General features: G+C 41.0%; 1 protein-coding gene across 12 annotated transcripts in view; it reads left to right on the top strand.

The window, feature by feature from the left end:
• LOC116729467 (amyloid-beta A4 precursor protein-binding family A member 1) overlaps nucleotides 1-18,750 on the top strand; it is a 55,960-nt gene that overhangs the window by 34,589 nt on the left and 2,621 nt on the right. For 5 of the 12 annotated variants that reach the window (XM_032578046.1, XM_032578047.1, XM_032578050.1 and 2 more), the window contains 2 exons: nucleotides 13,043-13,162; nucleotides 13,273-13,413. The exons of 1 other annotated variant lie outside the window; for it this stretch is intronic. In XM_032578046.1, the coding sequence (XP_032433937.1) occupies nucleotides 13,043-13,162; nucleotides 13,273-13,413 (261 nt within the window). Of the gene's footprint in view, nucleotides 1-2,190; nucleotides 3,349-3,872; nucleotides 4,505-13,042; nucleotides 13,163-13,272; nucleotides 13,414-18,750 lie in introns of those variants that run through there. 6 more of the 12 variants (XR_004341162.1, XR_004341161.1, XM_032578055.1 and 3 more) reach the window with 6 other exon arrangements.

Below are 18,750 nucleotides of genomic sequence, written 5' to 3'. Positions count from 1 at the left end.
TCACTGTGTTGCAAGTCTCAAGTAAGTCTCAAGTCTCTGTCCTCAAGTCCGAGTCAAGTCTCAAGTAAAGACAGGCAAAAGTCGAGTCAAGTCTCAAGTCAGGAGCTTTTAATTTCAAGTCATTTCGAGTCATTTTTATTTATTTTTTTTTAATAATTTGCAATTATACATAAAATTCAAATATTAGACCATTTGTTCTTTTTAAAATATGTATTTGAGGTTCATTTGTGATCCTCTTATTCATCTGGTATTCTTCAAATCTGTCAGAAGTAAACAGATGTCAGACAATAAATTACAGCCTTTCATGAATTACATTTGACTTCAGTTTACTCCTTCTATTCATAAATAAACATCAACTCTACAACAATCATAGTTTTCATAAAATGAAATAAGTATAAATGAAGTTATCACAAGTAAACTCAGGAAGGTCTGGTGCATTTATTTTTCTGCTTTTATTTCTAAGTATGTTAGTTTCAGTCCTCCGTAAATATGGGACAGATATTCTAAACACAAAATTTATTTGGGACAGTCACTGTATTTGGTCTTTTTTTTTTTCCCAGCAAAGCTATACTACTTGGAAATGGGTTCTGTGCGACATGTGACACTCACGCCGGTCAGTGCATTAAGTCAAAAACAGTTGACTTAATGCACTGACTGCAGTAAACAATATATTGTCAATATAATTTCCCAACGTAGATGTCTTCAAATACACCAACCATCCTTAGATGATACTAGACCCGGCTCATCATCATGATGGGACAGAGAGACTCTGTTCCCTGTGTTCAGGTCCAGAATCTGCTTTCTGTTCCGGAGCCCCGCTCACTATCCACCGGCTTCCTGAGCTAACACGGTGCACATTATTTGTGGAGGCATTTGAAGGACCGGATTTATGGTAAATCATCACCAATTTAACCCGGAGTACACATGCTAACACGAAGTTAGCTAAAGTCAACTATCTTACAGCAAAAGAAAAGTGCCACCTACCGATCTTTGTGAAGCTTCAAATGCCGGACAAAGTTGGACGTCGTGGCATCTCCATCCGATATTCTCTTCTTGCATGTTTTACAAGTTGCAGTTCGTTTTTTAGTCGAAAGTTCATAACCTACATAGCCAAAAGAAATTACTCGCGGAAGCATATTCGAGCGGTTATTTCGTATTTCGTTCCCTGAGCTCTGTAGCTTTGCCGCGTTTTTTTAAACGTCCAAATCCTGTTAATTTGATTGGTTGTGCTGCAGCTACGTACACATACATACATAAGGAGAGAGGAAAAACATAGTGACTGTCTGCGCATATTGATACGGAATGAGTGACATTAATTAATGACGCCACTTTATAAATAATGTGTTTTAAATTTTAAGACTTTGAGTAAAAAATATCAAGTCTTTTCAAGTAAACAGCTTCAAGTCGAGTCAAGTCCCAAGTCAATGGCATGAAAGTCAAAGTCAAGTCCGAGTCTTTGAGCATTTTTTCAAGTCAAGTCTCAAGTCGTGATTTTAACGACTCGAGTCTGACTCGAGTCCAAGTCATGTGACTCGAGTCCCCACCTCTGGCCTAAAGACGAACGATGTTATATGTGTCCATATTGCTGACTAAAGCGAATGACTGATTGCCTGTGATCTCAGAACTCTGTCCTGAACTGCAGAGCTTTCTGCTTCGGTTCGGTGATGGGACACAGAATGTGAATGGTAAGTAATCTTCACAAAATTACACCATTTAACAGCTACTAAAGTGTCCACCCTTTTTTTTAAAGAAGAAATCTTCACAATTTTGACAACAATCGCATATCTTGTCTGCCACGGTCCCCATTAGCATATCATGCTAGCTAATGTTGGCATAATGGTAAAGTCTGTAAACCAGGCTTGAGTAATATTTGCTTGTCTTTATGTTGAATTCGTTAACCAGCGCACCTTTGTCGAGTTGCAATAAGCGTTGCAAAAATATCAAATGTATCTGGAGGAATATGTGTTAAAAACTGTTATGTAATGTGTGTGTGTGTGTGTGTGTGTGTATTAGCTAGCATTGAAGCAATAGTGGGAAAACACACCTGACCGCTGCACCAGTGTGTCATTAGGTCTACATTAATCTGCACCACATGTCAAGTGACTGTACAGATTATTTATTTACCAAGAACATAATCAGTGCTGTGGATGAGGGAGGCAATGTAACTCTTAAATATATATTTTCTTCCAGATGCAACATGAAAAGCCAATCTGGTAGATCACAGGCCGAAGTAGGATATTCACATAATTTATGTCTTTTTTTACTGTTAATTGATGTGTGTATATCTTGTATTTAATTTTATTTCGAATTATATGTAATATGCCTTTTGCTGTGTTATGTTATGAAGTTAAATTGGTGTTAACAATTCCCCATTCTAGTATGACCAGCAGAGTCATACTAGAATGGGGAAGCTGAAGCTGAAGCAGGACAGGCTTGTAGGAATTACTGAACAGAGCAATTCCTCCACCTAGAGAGGATCAGAACCTAAGGGCCAGGTGTATTTGGTTAACTATATACTGTATCTGCAAGTCGGTTTCTTTGATTTTATTCGAACTAATAATACCTCTTTTATGTTAAATTTTTTGTATTCATTTTAGTACTGATAATGAGCGCACCCTGTACTGTGTCTGCTAGCAGTTTAAATTGATTTCAGCTACATACTTTCAAAAGAATATTCAGATTTTAACATGCATTTTCTAAATACTAAATATGTCAGTTTACTCTCAGTAACTTCAGTGTTGTTACACTTCTGAAATATTTTTTGCAGTTTCCCTTATAGGAACAGTTTCACTTAAGCATTTAATTTCCTGAGGTATTGTCAATTTATTTTCAATTAAAACGCTCAAAAAGAGTTTTAGGGCTTATTTGTTTTTAATTTACTTACACAAGTAAGTAAATCTGATCACTTATTGGTATTTTTATATCTTTCAGGTTTGCATCATAAAACTAAGTCATTTCTGAGCCATAGATTGAGTAGCTCTATGATGTTCACCCAGGACAGAGAGGAACTATCATCCACTCCATCAGCCCCCTGAGATCTTCATGTTGTTAAATTACCTTTCCCTTGGATTCAAGCACGTGGACCTGCTGTCCGGTACGGTCCATCAGTCCACAATCAGCTGGATCATCATCACATGGACCAACTTTTTATTTACAGTATTCAGTTAAATTGGGATCTGGAAACCGGAGGACCAGATACGCAAAAATCTACCTGCAGACTTTAATAGCCACACTGCAGTCATCCTAATGCTGGGTGATATGACTGAACAGTTTATTCATAGCAGACTTAAATTTAGTCATCCTCAATTTCTTTTCTAATAAAAAAAATACAGAAAATACTTTCACAAAGTGGCTTTATTTCAGTCATTCCTCTTGTGGGTTGTATAATGGAGTATTATGGCCAGGTTACAAGTATTTTTAATTATGAGAATGCAGTCATATTAGCAGAATAAAGATGCAATCTTATCAAAAGAACATCTTAAAATACGAGAAGTCATTTTATTAAGAAAAGTCTTAGCTCCCTCTGACGAAACCAGCTCAGTCCATGTGCTTCTGACACAATTGACTACTGATGTAGGAGTATTTTCCATATTAATGAAAAGCTGTTGGGAACCGGGGTTTGGCTCTTTGTTGGGAATTTTCTGTTGCCTGCTGCTTCCCTCTTCATCCACTAGATGGTGCCTAGAGGCTACAACACCTTGGAGGGCCCTGATTCATCACCTAATCATCCAGGAGTATATGAGGAGCAGGCTGCCAGCACTTCGACACCTGAATGTTTGCCAGTAATGGTACTCTGCGCCCCTACGAGCTTGCTCTCTGTGTTTTTCTCTGAAGTTTCTTCTAGTAACATATTCGTGTTGCTTCTCTCTCAGGTGTTTTCTTGTGACGCCTTGGAAATACCCCTGTGAAGCCCAAGTTCCTGGCTTTCTGGATTTCTCCCCTGTTGAGACTGTGGATTGTTACCCACTGGTTGCCCGAGTCCCTTCTTCGCCTCTGCAGATTAACCATAAATCGTTCCTAGATTCTCAGCTGGCAGTCGGTTTGCTCCTCATACCTCTGCACCTGAACTTACCTGTCCGCCATCCACCGCAGCCTCTACACCTACCCCCAAAGAACTCACTCCGGCAAGACCTCACACTGGTCTTGACACACCAGTGTGTGGTCGGTCAAGACCAGTGTCTTTTGTAATACTCTGCATTAGAAAGACAATGCAGAGTATTGTCTCCCAGTCAAAGGTGTCAAGGACACCTACAAAGAGAAACCACTGTATTACCCCCCTGGCGGAAGTTCATCTTCGTTTCAGCCCCCTGGCGAAAGTTAATCTTTGTTTCAAGTAAGATCAATCTAATTCTTCTTGGAGTTCCACTTTTCGATAACCTCAAACTCACTATCTCTTTCTCACTGCTCTTCAGAGTACAGACAACCCTGGTTGCCATCCACAAGGACGAGAACTACACAATCTTATTTTTCATCATTGTTAAAATAAACTTTATTTATCTGATCATCTGTTCTCCTGGTGGTGTTCTGTATGTTTGTAAAGAAACTTGGACTCATCATGACAGAACACTCAGGCCTACAGTCTAACCCCGCAGATACTATCAGGAGAACTTTGTTCAACATTCCTTAATCCAGTCCCATGATTCCACTTTACAAGAATTGAGTAATCGCCAAGACCCTGATAACACGTCCAACTCTCACGAGTTATGGACAATTAAACAGGGACAGAGAATTGTAGCAGACTTCACTATAGATTTCAGGATTAAAGCCGCTGTCTCTAGCTGGAATGCCGCTGCTTTAAATAGCACTTATTTTCATGCCCTAAATGACTCAATAAAGGATGAATTGGCCACACTAAATGAACCTGACACATTGGAAGAATTAATTAATCAGACCATTCGACTAGATAACAGAATCCTTTCAAGAACAAAGGAAAGAAACCGAAGAAACCCACCTGTCAGAACGTTTTCTGTCTCCTCGCCTATTCACTTTGTTTCCTCTCCACAGAATCAAAAGGACCCTGAACCTATGCAAATAGGCCACACGCATCTCACCCCGGAAGAGAGACAAAAAAGGATGACCTCCTGTCTCTGTTTGTAAATATCTCAAAGACTCCCTGGCTGCCGGCATAATTCGTCTCTCCTCCTCTCCCCTGGGTGCTGGGTTCTTCTTCTTAGGGAAGGACGGATCTCCTAGGCCGTGCATTGACTAGAGAGGTTTGAATCAAATAACTGTAAAAAAAAAAGTAACCTCTGCCACTGCTCTCCTCAGCCTTCGAACCAGTTCATGGAGCCACTATTTTTACAAAGTTTGATCTCAGAAATGCATATCATCTTCTCCAAATCCGCCAGGGGGACAAGTGGAAAACAGCCTTCAAAACACCCATTGGTCATTTCGAGTATTTAGTAATGCCTTTCAGTTTATCTAACATTCCAGCATGTTTTCAAGCCCTTGTACATGATGTATTGAGAGATTTTCTGAATGTTTTTGTGTTTGTCTACCTCGATGATATTTTGATCTATTCCAAGTCCCTTGCTGAACACACAAAACATGTCCGTCTCATCCTACAATGCCTCATGGAAAACAAGCTGTATGTCAAAGCTGAGAAATGTGATTTCCATCAATCTTCAGTGTCATTCCTTGGATTCATTCTTCAGGGCGGACAGATAAGACCAATGGAGGAAAAAAATCAAAGCTGTTCTGGATTGGTCCATTCCTGAAACACTAAAACAACTACAAAGGTTTCTTGGATTTGCTAACTTCTACTGCCGCTTTATTCATAATTACAACCAAACAGCATTACCTTTAACCGCCCTAACCTCAATCAAGACAACTTTCGTTTGGACTTCTAAAGCCGATACAGCTTTCAAACAGCTCAAGTCACTTTTTGCCAGTACTCATTCAACCAGATCCAGACAAACAGTTCATTGTAGAAGTAGACACATCAGATACCGGAGTAGGAGCTATACTTTCACAAATCTCTCACCTAGATAATAAAACCCATCCTTGTGCCTTTTTTTCCCACAGATTGTCTCCTTCTGAACGCAACTATGATGCGGGCGATCGAGAACTGCTAGCCATAAAGCTTGCCTTGGAGGAGTGGCAGCATTTGTTGGAGGGTGCAGAACATCCCCTGCTGCTCTGAGAACCTCTCCTATCTCCAATACGCCAAAAGATTAAACCCCTGTCAATCTCGTTGGTCTTCGTTTTTCTCCAAATTCAACCTTTCCATTTCTTATCGCCCAGGATCCACAAATATTAAACCTGATGCCCTGTCCTGACTCCATTCACCTGATGATTCAGAGAAGATCCAACCATTCTACCTCCCAGCTATACTGTCACCGCTGTGACCTGGGAGATTGAGGACCTAATCCAAAAAGCTCAACAATCCAAACCCGCTCCTGACTCATGTCCCACTAGCAAGATCTATGTACCCACCTCTTTCCGTGCTCGTTTCATCCATTGGATCCACTCATCTAAATTCTTCGGACAACCAAGTACCAGTCGCACCATTGCACTCATTAATCGCAGGTTTTGGTGGCCTTCAGTCCATAAAGATGTAAAAGAGTATGTTCTAGCCTGTCCAGTTTGCTCCAGAAACAAGTCATCTCATCAGCCTCCGTCCAGTCTTCGACAACCATTACCAATACCCAAACGCCCTTGGTCCCATATCTCCATCAACTTCGTCACCCGTTTACCCCCATCTAAAGGTATGATCATCATTTTCACCATCATCGACAGTTTTTCCAAATTATATCATTTAATTCCCCTCAGAAAACTCCCTACAGCCTTCCAAACTGCCTAATTACTCATCAAACACGTATTCCGACTGCATGGAACTCCACAGGAGGTCTTGTCAGACCGTGGACCACAATTCATTTCTCAGGTTTGGAAACACTTCTGTTTAGCTCTGAACGCCAAAGTCACCTTAACCTCCGGATACCACCCATGATCAAATGGCTAAACAGAACGAGAGAATTAGAATCTACACTCTGATGCTTCACCTCCACAAATCCCTCCGACTGGAGTCGGTTCCTTCCCTGGGTTGAGTATGCTCATAACTGTCACAATTATGCTGCAACTGGTTTTTCTCCATTTGAAATCTCCCTAGGTTACCAGCCACCCCTGCTGTCCTCCAATGACAGTAACATCTCAGTCACCTGGGTCCAGCATCACATATGCCGCTGCAAGAACATCCGGAAAAGTACCATCACTGCTCTCAACAACACCTCTGAACAGAACAAACGCCTCGCTGACTGTAAAAGAATCCCTGCTCCCACATACACCCTGGCCAGAAGCTTTGGTTATCCGCTCGAGACATTCCATTAAAATCCATGTCCAAGAAACTTTCCTCCAGATTCATCGGTCCATATGAAGTCAAGTCAGTCATCAGCCCATGTTCATCTCCGTCTACCAACTTCTCAACGAATCCATCCCACATTCTACATTTCTCAAGTAAAACCTGTTCAGACCAGCACGTTGTGCCCTCCTTCTGAGCCCCATCTCCCACCCAAGACGTGGATGGGCATCCTGCCTTCACTGTCCCCCGGGTCGTGGACTCCCGTCGCCGAGTTTGTGGTTGGCAGTACCTCGTTAACTGGGAGGGCTACGGCCCGGAGGAGCGCTCTTGGGTTCCTGGGTCGTTTATTCTTGACCCTTCTCTGATTACTGACTACCATTCCTCTCTTCCTTCATGCTCTACTGGGCCGGCAGGTGGCAGCCGTTGAGGGGGGGTACTGTTGGGAACCGGGGTTTGGCTCTTTGTTGGGGATTTTCTGTTGCCTGCTGCTTCCCTCTTCATCCACTAGATGGTGCCTAGAGGCTTCAACACCTTGGAGGGCCCTGATTCATCACCTAATCACCCAGGAGTATATGAGGAGCAGTCTGCCAGCGCTTTGACGCCTGAATGTTTGCCAGTAATGGTACTCTGCGCCCCTACGAGCTTGCTCTCTGTGTTTTTCTCTGAAGTTTCTTCTGGTAACATATTTGTGTTGCCTCTCTCTCAGGTGTTTCCTTGTGACGCCTTGGAAATACCCCTGTGAAGCCCAAGTTCCTGGCTTTCTGGATTTCTCCCCTCTTGACACTGTGGATTGTTACCCACTGGTGCCCAAGTCCCTTCTTCGCCTCTGCAGATTAACCATAAATCGTTCCTAGATTCTCAGCTGGCAGTTGGTTCACTCCTCATTCCTCTGCACCTGAACTTACCTGTCTGCCAACCACCGCAGCCTCTACACCTACTCCCAAAGAACTCACTCCGGCAAGACCTCATACCCAGATCACTTCAAGGACACTTACAAAGAGGCCATACCCCAGAAACCACTGTATTGTCCCCCTGGCGGAAGTTCATCTTCGTTCCAAGTAAGATCAATCTAATTCTTCTTGGAGTTCCACTTTCTGACAACCTCAAACTCACCATCTCTTTCTCACTGCTCTTCAGAGTACAGACAACCCTTGGTTGCCATCCACAAGGACGAGAACTACACAATCTTATCTTTCATCATTGTTAAAATAAACTTTATTTATCTGATCATCTGTTCTCCTGGTGGTGTTCTGTATGTGGGTAAAGAAACTAGGACCCATCATGACAACAGCAAACTTAATGACAGGAGAGGGGAAATGTAAAGTTGTTAGCAGCATTAGCTCATCTGATGTCTCCATCCAGGAAGCCACCAAGGCCAAACAGAACTCCAGTCCAGGTTGAGCTACAAGGAAAATGAAAAAAAAAGAAAAATAACAGAAAGTTAAAATAACAGGGAATAAAACAAATTTGATAATTCACTTCTAATGTGTTCCAGATGCAAAAATAGCTCAGATATAAACCTATTTTGGACGTCTGCCAGGACTTTGGTAATTTTTGTATTTTTATTACAATGCATCAACACATATACAGTATATGCCTGTGTTAGTTTTAAAACCAATAAAGAAACTGACCCACTTTAGCTTCAATGCTAGTTAATACACACAAGGAGGCATTACATAACAGTTTTTAACATATTTCCTCCAGATACAGTTGACATTTTGCAATACTTATTAGAACTCACTTATTATGTTGCACACCTTCAACATAACATAACAATTCAACATAAAACAAGTGAATATTACACAAGCCTAGTTTACACACTTGACCTAGTGCTAACATTAGCTAGCATGATATGCTAACAGGGACGTGGCAGACAAGATATGTGACTGTCGTCATAAGTTGTGCAAGGCTTCTTTGAAAAAAGGGTGGACAAGATTACTTACCATTCACATTCTGTGTCCCATCACCGAACTGAAGTAGAAAGCTCCGCAGTTCAGGACAGAGTTCTGAGATCGCAGGGAGTCAGAGTCATTCGCTTTAGTCAGCGCTAACCAAGAGGGACACGTCTTACATCGTTCGTCTTTAGGCCCCACCCAGGATGTTAATGTGAGATTCGCAAGCAACCAGAAAAAGGGAGCCTCAAACAAAACTTAGAGAATCTAAGGCTGGTTGACAGCCTAACCAAAAACTTAGGCTGTCAACTAAAAAATTCTGACAAACCAGTGTTGTAGTTAAGACCACCTAACCCGAGACCGAGACAAGACCAAGATTTTTAGGGTCCAAGACCGAGTCAAGACCAAGACCAACGCCCCGCTCTACACAACACAATAAAATGTGAAATATGATTTTAAAAAAACTGCTTCTCAAATTGATCTGAAAGATCCACATTTTCCTAAGAACACCTAGATATTAAATGCTTAGAGCTGAAATAAATTATAATTATCAATTCAAATTCTTCTTTGTTCTGCTTTGCTTCCGTCTCTGAGTCATAATCTGCAGAGGTCTCATGTCGCCCCTAACAAGATAACGCCCTGGGTGGTTGCTCATATCGCCTGTGTCAGAAACCACCACTGTCTGCACCACTAAACATAGCAATCATGACAATGCACTAACGGTAAACAGTCAACTATGAATACTGTCCAAGGAGCAACAAGCAAAAAATAATCAGGCAAAAGGAGAACCGTGACTGTTCTTGTTCTCTCCCGCTGCATGAAGCCAGACAGCAGATGACAGGTGACGAAACTAATCAAAGAGCAATGAGCATGCGCTGTGTATTATCTTACGTTCTTGTATTTTATTTATTTGATGATTAAATAAACATATCTATTTAATAAAATAGAATAATAATAACTGCTGCGGAGCACTACAAAGACAAAGAACGGTCCTCAGTGAGACTCCAGTCCTATGTTCATAGTAAAGAGCCGTTCAGAAGAATCGGCTCGTTCGTATTAAAGACTTGTGCAACATGTCAGCAGACATGTGCAACACGTCAGTCAACACCTCCGCACAATAAGCGCAGTAAGTGATAGCTTTATTTCATCACAAACGCAACATTTTGTCACTGCACAGCTAGCTTTGCTAACTTCACTTCCACATAGCTTACCTTTGTTTGAGGTTCCTCAAAGTGACGCTAAAAATGGGACGTACCCCCCACGGTCTCTGAAAGCGAAGCGTTGCTGAATTCACATGTTGTCATTATGTAGGTAAATTTATTACCTACGATTAGACAGATATTTTATCAGCTCTGAGACAAACACTGCGCACTGTCTCAGAGTGCCGCGTGCGAATTAAAGGGGGAGGCGACGGGTGGCAGCGGAAACAGAAACACTAATTAGTAAGTTATTGCTTGGACTTTAATCGGCATGTTTTGCATCCAGTGAAAACAAGGATGTTGACAAATAAACTGGACAATATGCTGACAATTTAATGATATTTCCACAGTTGTGGTTTTGACTGGTCTTGAAATAAAATCCCGAGTCCTCAATGTCCGAGACCGAGACGAGACCGAAACCATCGACAGTGGTTTCGAGACTAAGACCGGTCTCTACAAATACTACAGTATGATTAACGCAAATAAAAGTTTATATTCTGCATATAACGTTTTCACTTCATCAAACAAAAATGAGTGGTTTTAATAATAATAACAATAATAAAAGATTTTAACAATTTCTTTTTTTAAAAGAATTATTACAATTCAAAAGGTTTTGACCAGTTTCATTTTTTTATTGAGAAGATTTTTGTTTTGTTTGAAACTATTTTCTTTTGCAAATCCTAAAGTTTTGATCACAATTTTATTTTTTTATTTATTCGACTTTTTTATTTATTGAATAATTGTGAAACAAATTTGTTTAAGTGCAACAACCAACCTTGCACAAACTCCAACACAAACTCCAAATCTCCTAGCAACAGAAAAAGAAAAAGGCACATAGATGAGAACATAATATGCAATGGCAGCAATCTGTAGTACACAAAATGACAATTAATAAAGTGCCTGCTAACAATAAAACCACAAAAGTGAAAATTAAAAACATGTACCTTAATCACTCACAACCACACTAAGAGGTAAATTCAGACAGCTGCAGTAGAAATCCAAATACATACTTCCTAAAAGAACAATTAGAAGTCACAACAGACAGACCAAAAACGACACTGACATAGCACACAGCCAGCCATAAGTGACGGATCAAAAGCCCATTTACCTAATTAGACAGACCAATGATACAGGGCTTGTTACAATCAGCCTGAGCACTGCGCCAGCGCTCACCCAGTAAAGATCCGACTCACACCTAAAACCATATGCAGTGACTGGCCTAACAGCCAATGCTCGGAGAATCAATAACTTGGCGTGTGCACCCGGTGCCCATATATACTAATGAGCCAGGCAACACTACAAGTGTAAGTGAATATGGGGAAAAGGGCATAAGTGTGTTTATGGGCCCCTCATGGGTGGGAATTTACAGCCACTAATACTTAAACACCATTTTACAACTAATAAACCACCGGGTTACATCCTGAACCCAGACCTGCTGGAGGTTTCTTCTTGTTAAATGGGAGTTATATATACACATGTAATATGTGTGTAAAAGAAAATAATGTGTTTTTGTTTGTTGTTGTTGGTTTTTTTTGTTTTACAGATTTTCTAAAATTCAAAGTCCAGAAGGGATAAAGCCTTCTGGGTTATTTTATCAGAATCTTCAAAATACAAAGACGGAGGCTTTGACAATCACTTTGATCAATCTTTATCTGACAAGAAGACCTCAGTTTACTGTGGAGAGACACAAGCCTGAAGACACAACAGTGGAGCTGTACACAAGAAGAGTTGGAGCAGACTGTATTGCTTGAGGGAATTTTAGACCTTTGGTCTAAAGCAAGATGCTGCAGATCTCATTTACATCTGTTGTGGAGAGTGCAGTCTGCTCTGTGTTGGGGTTAGCAGCAGCAGAGTCAGTGACTTAAAAAAACTCAAACAAGCCGATGAAGAAAACTGGCTCTGTTCAATCATACAACAACAGAGACACTTGACCTTGTCAGCCATACTACCAGAGAAAACAAATGTTGGATTTGTTTTTTGCAAGTGTTTAGAATTTATACATCTCCAAAGCAAGACTTCCTTTGACCATATTTGATCACAATCTAGTTTCTCTGCTTGGAATAATATAAACCCCTTTTTCAGAGGCACCCTGTGTTGAAAAGAACTGCAAAAAACTACAAATGTACCTCCTACCATCCTTTGAAACATTTAGACTGGTCACACCTCAAATATTTTATAGTCCACCTCAACTATTGATCCTTCTGCTTCTACATTTTGTGTCTACATCTGCTGCTGGTCCCTTTGCCTCCCCCTTCCATTTTTCTGTCTCTAGAAGTCAGGTGAAGAGGAAACTGGAAAGACTGAGCTAGAGCAAGGCTGATGGTGTTAGTCCCAGAGTCCTGAAGGCCTGTGCAGAACAGCTCTATGAGATTCTGCAAAATCTTTTCAAACTTAGCTTGATCCAAGAGAAGGTTTCAGGATTATGGAAAATATCCTACCTGGTTCTGGTACCAAGGGAAGCTCATCTATCGGTCATCAATGACTATAGACCTTTTGCCCTGACAACCCACAACATGAAAACTAAGGGGGCACATGTTGTTGTGGCACCTTAAATTTTTTTTTACCATCCTATGCTAATTTTAAATTTCTTTCACATCTTTAATGAATTGTACATTTTGAGAGTAAACAAATTCTACATGCTTTCCTTTGTATAGGGTCTAAAGAACCAGTCTCGGATAAAATTGAATATTGTCAGATGTCCACCAGTAACTACAGTTCTTATCAGGCGGCCAGATATGCGCTACCAGCTGGGATTCAGTGTACAGAATGGCATTGTGAGTAGGGCCGGTGTTTTACTCTTTTAGAAAAATATGTTTATAGTCTGTCAACTTTTTAATTCAAGTTGTGTTTTTCGTCTGAAAAAACTACTGCATCTATCCATCAGATTTGTAGCCTTATGCGTGGTGGAATTGCTGAAAGAGGAGGCGTAAGAGTGGGCCATCGCATCATTGAGATCAATAATCAGAGTGTGGTGGCAACTCCCCATGAAAAAATTGTCCAGATCCTGTCCAACGCTGTGGGAGAGGTGAGACGTTGCACAATACTTTATTTAGAGATAAAATATGCCATTTAAATCCTGCTGCTTAGAACTTGAATATGAGAGTGCTGACATTGTTTTCAAAGTTTCCTTTGGCAGAAAAGTGGAAAGTGTCATTTTTACACAATTTTGGGGATTTATTAATTTTGACAACAGTGAAAGATGAACTTAAATCCCAATCCAGATCCCTGGAGCTTATGATGCTGTGAAAAAAAACCTTTGACTCCTTGCTTTTTCTTCTGTTTTTTTTTTTTTTTTGGTAACACTTTATTTGAAGGGTTGTGAATAAGACTGTCATAACACTGTCATAAATATGACATAACACCTGTCATGAACATGAGTAAGTCTTCATGAATATTTATGACTGTTGTCATAAAGTGTCATTTGGTAAATCATGGCACTTTTAATACAAAGTTGACATTATTCAAAATGTCTTTGTTATGACAACTTGATATTAACCAAGAAATCATGATCTGACATAAAAAGTATTACTGATTAAACTTTAGCTTAAATAACATAAAGCTACATAATTTTTAAAGTTTAATCAGTAATGCTTTTATAACAAATTTATGTTAGATCATGATTTCTTTCTATCTCTGGGCGATAGTGTTCCCATCTCCCCCGGATCTTTGAACACATTCCAGGGGAGATGAAGGACATCAAGTCTGAGTAGACCATGTTCCACACCTTCCAGTGTCAAGGTGGCATATCGGAGATGTGGCCGCAAGGTTGTGGGTGTCCGTCGTGGCGGCAACCCTCAAGCCTTCTGTTGGACACCTTCAGTGAGGGACGCTGTCAGACTGAAGGAGTCCATCAGGCTTTTTTGGCCTGTGGGACCCCAGAAGCAGCTGGTGGGTACCAGCAGTCCAAGTAGCATGCAACCCATGTGGTTGCTGAAGTGAAAACTCAGATGTGGGAAGGGTTTGGAGAGGCCATGGAGAAAGATTTCCGCATGGCTTTGATATGATTCTGGTCCACCAGTCAGCATTTCAGGATGGGGAAGCAGTACAGCACCAACACTGTTTATAGTGGGGATGGTGCTGATACACCATCAGCAGCACACCATCAGCTGATGCCATCAGATGGGTCCACAACTGGACCCATCGATCCAGTTGTGGATCGATGGGCAGAATATTCTGAAGACCTCCTCTATCCCAACATGCCTTGAATTGAGGAAGCAGAGCCTGAGGTCTCTGGGTCAGGCTCTCCCATCTCTGGGGCTCCTCGGTGGCAAGGCCCCAGGGGTGGATGGGTCCCTTAAGTCTCTGGATGTTGTAGGGTTGTGTTGGTTGGAGTGACTCTGAAATATTGCATGGGCATCAGGGGCAGTTCCCCTGGATTAGCAGACCAGAGTGGTGATCCCCTTATTTAAAAAAGGGGACCACCGAGTGTGCTCCCACTCTGTGGTCACACTCTTAATAGAATAGAGTAGAATAGATTTGAATTTATTGATCCCAAAGGGGAATCTATTAGGGAATAAAAGTGAGAAAATCAGACTATATAAAAAACATGCAGGACTCGTATTTCTCACTGCTCCATCCAATGGGAGGAGACTTTAATTACACATCTGCGAATGCTTAATCAATACAGCACATTGTCTAGAAGTATCCATAATCTCCCAACCTTTGTTGGTTACATCACTTTTTATAGGATTTAATCTCTATATGTGTGTAGTTGAAAGTTTCGACTAATGGCATCGTTTCCCTTCATTTATGCAGTCATCCTGGCACAATTCATACTGTGTGTTTTCCCATGAATGAAAAGATCTGCTCCATCACATGAAGGTTCCCAGAACACATTGTCAAGTTGTTTTCCTTATCTGTCCAAACAGAAATTTCCTTCTGACTTCTTTCAGCTCCAGCCAGCTCTCTGCAAACATTCTTTCCAGTCAGAGTGACCTGAATCTCTGCCATAACTTTTTCCTTACACGACAGCATTACAAATAACATTTTCCTCTAACAAAGCCTCCCTGGCAAGGTCTACTCAGGGGTCCTGGAGAGGAGGATCTGTCAGATAGACAAACCTCAGATTCAGGAAGAGCTGTGTAATTTTCATCCTGGTTGTGGAATGGTGGACCAACTCTACACCATCAGCAAGGTCTTGGAGGGTGCTTTGGAGTTCACCCAACACATTCTACATGTGTTTTGTGGACTTGGAGAAGGTGTTCGATGATGTCCCTCAGACACCCCTTTGAGGGCGCTGCGGGAGTATGGTGTACTGAATCCTTTGATACGGGCTGTTAGGTCCCTGTATGACTGGTGTCAAAGTCTGGTCCACATTGCTGGCAGTAAATCAGGCTAATTTCTGGTGAGAGTTTCACTCTGCCAAGGCTGCCCCCTTTGTCACCGATTCTGTTCACTACTTTTATGGACAGAGTTTCTAGCTGCAGTGTTGAGATCTTTTTTGGTGGCCTTATGATCGAGTCTCTGCTTTTTGTAGAAACTACTGACATTATCAGGTCGTGATATACAGCTTTCACTGGAATGGTTCGCAGCAGAGTGTGAAGCGGCCAGGATGAGAATCAGTGCCTCCAAATCTGAGGCTATGGTCTTGAGCCGGAAAAGGGTAAAGTGCCTTCTCCAGTTTGGGGGGATGTCCTGCCCCAAGTGGAGGAGTTTAGGTATCTCGGGATCTTTTTCACGAATGAGGGAAAAAATGGAGCGGGAGATCGACAGTCGTCTGCATGACGTGGGGGCTGTACCAGTCTGTCGTGGTGAAGAGAGAGCTGAGCCAAAAAGCGAAGCTCTAGATTTACTGGTCGATCTATGTTCCTACCCTCATCTATGATCATGAGCTTTAGGTCATAACCAAAAGAACACAGTCATGGATACAATGGGCTGTAATAGTTTTTCTCCGCAGCGTGTCTGGGCTCTTCCTTAGAAATAGGGTGAGAAGCTCAGACATCTGAGAGGGACTCTAATTAGAGCCACTGCTCCTTTACATCGAAAGGAGCCAATTCAGGTGGCTTGGGCGTCTGGTTAGAATGCCGAGGTGTTGTAGGCACATCCCACCGGGAGGAGGCCCAGGAGAAAACCCAGGAGAGTCTATGTTTCTCAGCTGGCCTGGGAACGCCTTGGGATTCCCCCATAGGAGCTGGAACAAGTGAATGGGGAGAGGGAAGTCTGGGCCTCCTTACTTAGGCTGCTACCCTGACGACCCGATTCCAGATAAGCGAAAGAAGATGGACTGACGTATGTTTAACATCATACTTCAGTTCTGAAGACTTTGGCTAAGCCACTCCAAACTTGACTTGTTTTGTCATTCAGAAAATGCCTTTACCCATTCTTTGGGGATGTTCAAGAGGGGTTCTTTGGCCAGTGTGAGATTGGTGTTCATGTTCATTTTGGTCAGCAATGGTTTTTGCCTTGGAGATCATTTTTCCTAGTATCTTTTTTATTGTTGAATCATAAACTCTGGCCTTAACTGAGCAAAGTAAGAGATGCCTTAGATGTTGATCTGGGTTGCTTTGTGACCTTGTTGTATTCTTGTGGTAAGAATAGGTAATAGTCAGGTCTGGGTTTGACTTGTGAAATTGAAAGCATTTCCAAAAAAAGGTTTAAAAATGTTCAATCGTAGTGAATTCATGACTTAACAAGAAGGGCAAGAACTTTTACAAATAAAACCATTTTTGTTTGGATAGCTTTTACTCTTAATGGATGAAATCTTTTATTTTAACATTTCCTCAGATTATCTTTATCTAACATTAACATTGTTATAAAAAAGCAAGAACTGAAGAAATCACTTTTTCGCAATCTTGTATGTGATCATACAGTATAGGAGAAGACTTTCATATTAATATTGGTGCAAAAAAAGTAAAGCACAGCATTTCAGCTGTGCTTTCTCCAATTAAATATGAAAATCAAGAGAGGCAGATTGAATAACATCAGCTGCTCAAAGTGAAGTCCTTACAGTAGCCAAAATCTATCCGGGATTTAAGCTCAACAAACAAACTCAGGTTTTTAGTACAGCTTCATCTTCCACGGTGTAATTAAACATTTATTAAATTTTCTTTTAAGGTGAAAAAACTGGCACCCGTAGTTTAGGCTGTGGTTTTGCGTTTGCAACTAGTGGTTGTTTAGTATTTGGTGTGCTGCTGGTTTAATAAAATGCAGACACAAATCTTACCTGATAAATTGAACCTGCAACTTTCACTGTTTGGTTTTGGAGCCACAACAGAACTCAGCTCATCATCTTCTGACTTTCAACTTTATTAAGTTTTCTTTTATAGGTGTAGGTCATAAAATTAGAATATCATGAAAAGGTTGATTATTGTCAGTAATTCCATTCAAAAAGTGAAACTTGCATAATCCATTATATACTTTTATGGTTATGATTATAACTGACAACTAATGAAAACCCCAAATTCAGTATCTCAGAAAATTAGAATATTGTGAAAAGGTCCAATATTGAAGACACCTGGTGCTACACTCAAATCAGCTAATGATACTGAACTAAAATATAAACGCCCCATGTCAAATATTGTTGCCATGTGGAGTTAACAACTGTAAATAAGCATTTGCTGACATTTTATTGTACAAAAGTAATATTTCTCTTGATTTGTGTATAATTTTTAATCCAACTTCCTGTCAGTGACCTTTACTCAGAGTTGTTTTTTTACTCAGTGCATGGGTGGGGCATGTCCAGTGGGTGATCAGACAAAATTAGCAACAACTGGACAATCCTTGAACTGGGGACATAAAAAGGCCAACCCTAAATGTCAAAATTGGTCACAAATGCCTCAGACATAGCAAGTTGTGCGGGAGTGTGCCATTGGCATGTTGTATGCAGGGATGTTCACCAGAGCAGTAGCTGCACTGCTCAATGTCCGTTATCGGACCATAGGCCATTTAAGAGTTTGTTACCAACAGACTGGAAACAAACTCTTAAACAATATATTAAATACATTAAAAGTTTGTTTCCAACAGACTGGCACTACTGCAAATCGATCTCATCGTCGTTGGCCATGTGTGATCACTCCAGCTCAATATTGCCACATCCAGCTCGTCCATCTGCAGAATCGGCTAAGACCAGCGACACACACAGCTGATAAGACTATTGGTCTGCACAGTAGACGCATTCAATAGACCCTGTCAATGGCAATCAATATTGCCATTGATTGTCAATCAATGGCAATATTAAGATCAGTAATTACTGAAAATATATTTTGAGTTTCTCTATATCTTGCATAATCCAAATGTTCATAAAACATTTGGGCGTTTATATTTTTGTTCAGTGTAATTCAAAGCACCTTCAAAGGTCTTTAAATAGTCCCTCAGTCTAGTTCTTTAGGCTACACAATCATGGGGAAGACTGCTGACTTGACAA

This window comes from Xiphophorus hellerii, chromosome 12, assembly GCF_003331165.1.
Source record: "Xiphophorus hellerii strain 12219 chromosome 12, Xiphophorus_hellerii-4.1, whole genome shotgun sequence".
Classification (NCBI taxonomy): domain Eukaryota; kingdom Metazoa; phylum Chordata; class Actinopteri; order Cyprinodontiformes; family Poeciliidae; genus Xiphophorus; species Xiphophorus hellerii.
This window is presented reverse-complemented; position numbering and strand designations above follow the sequence as displayed.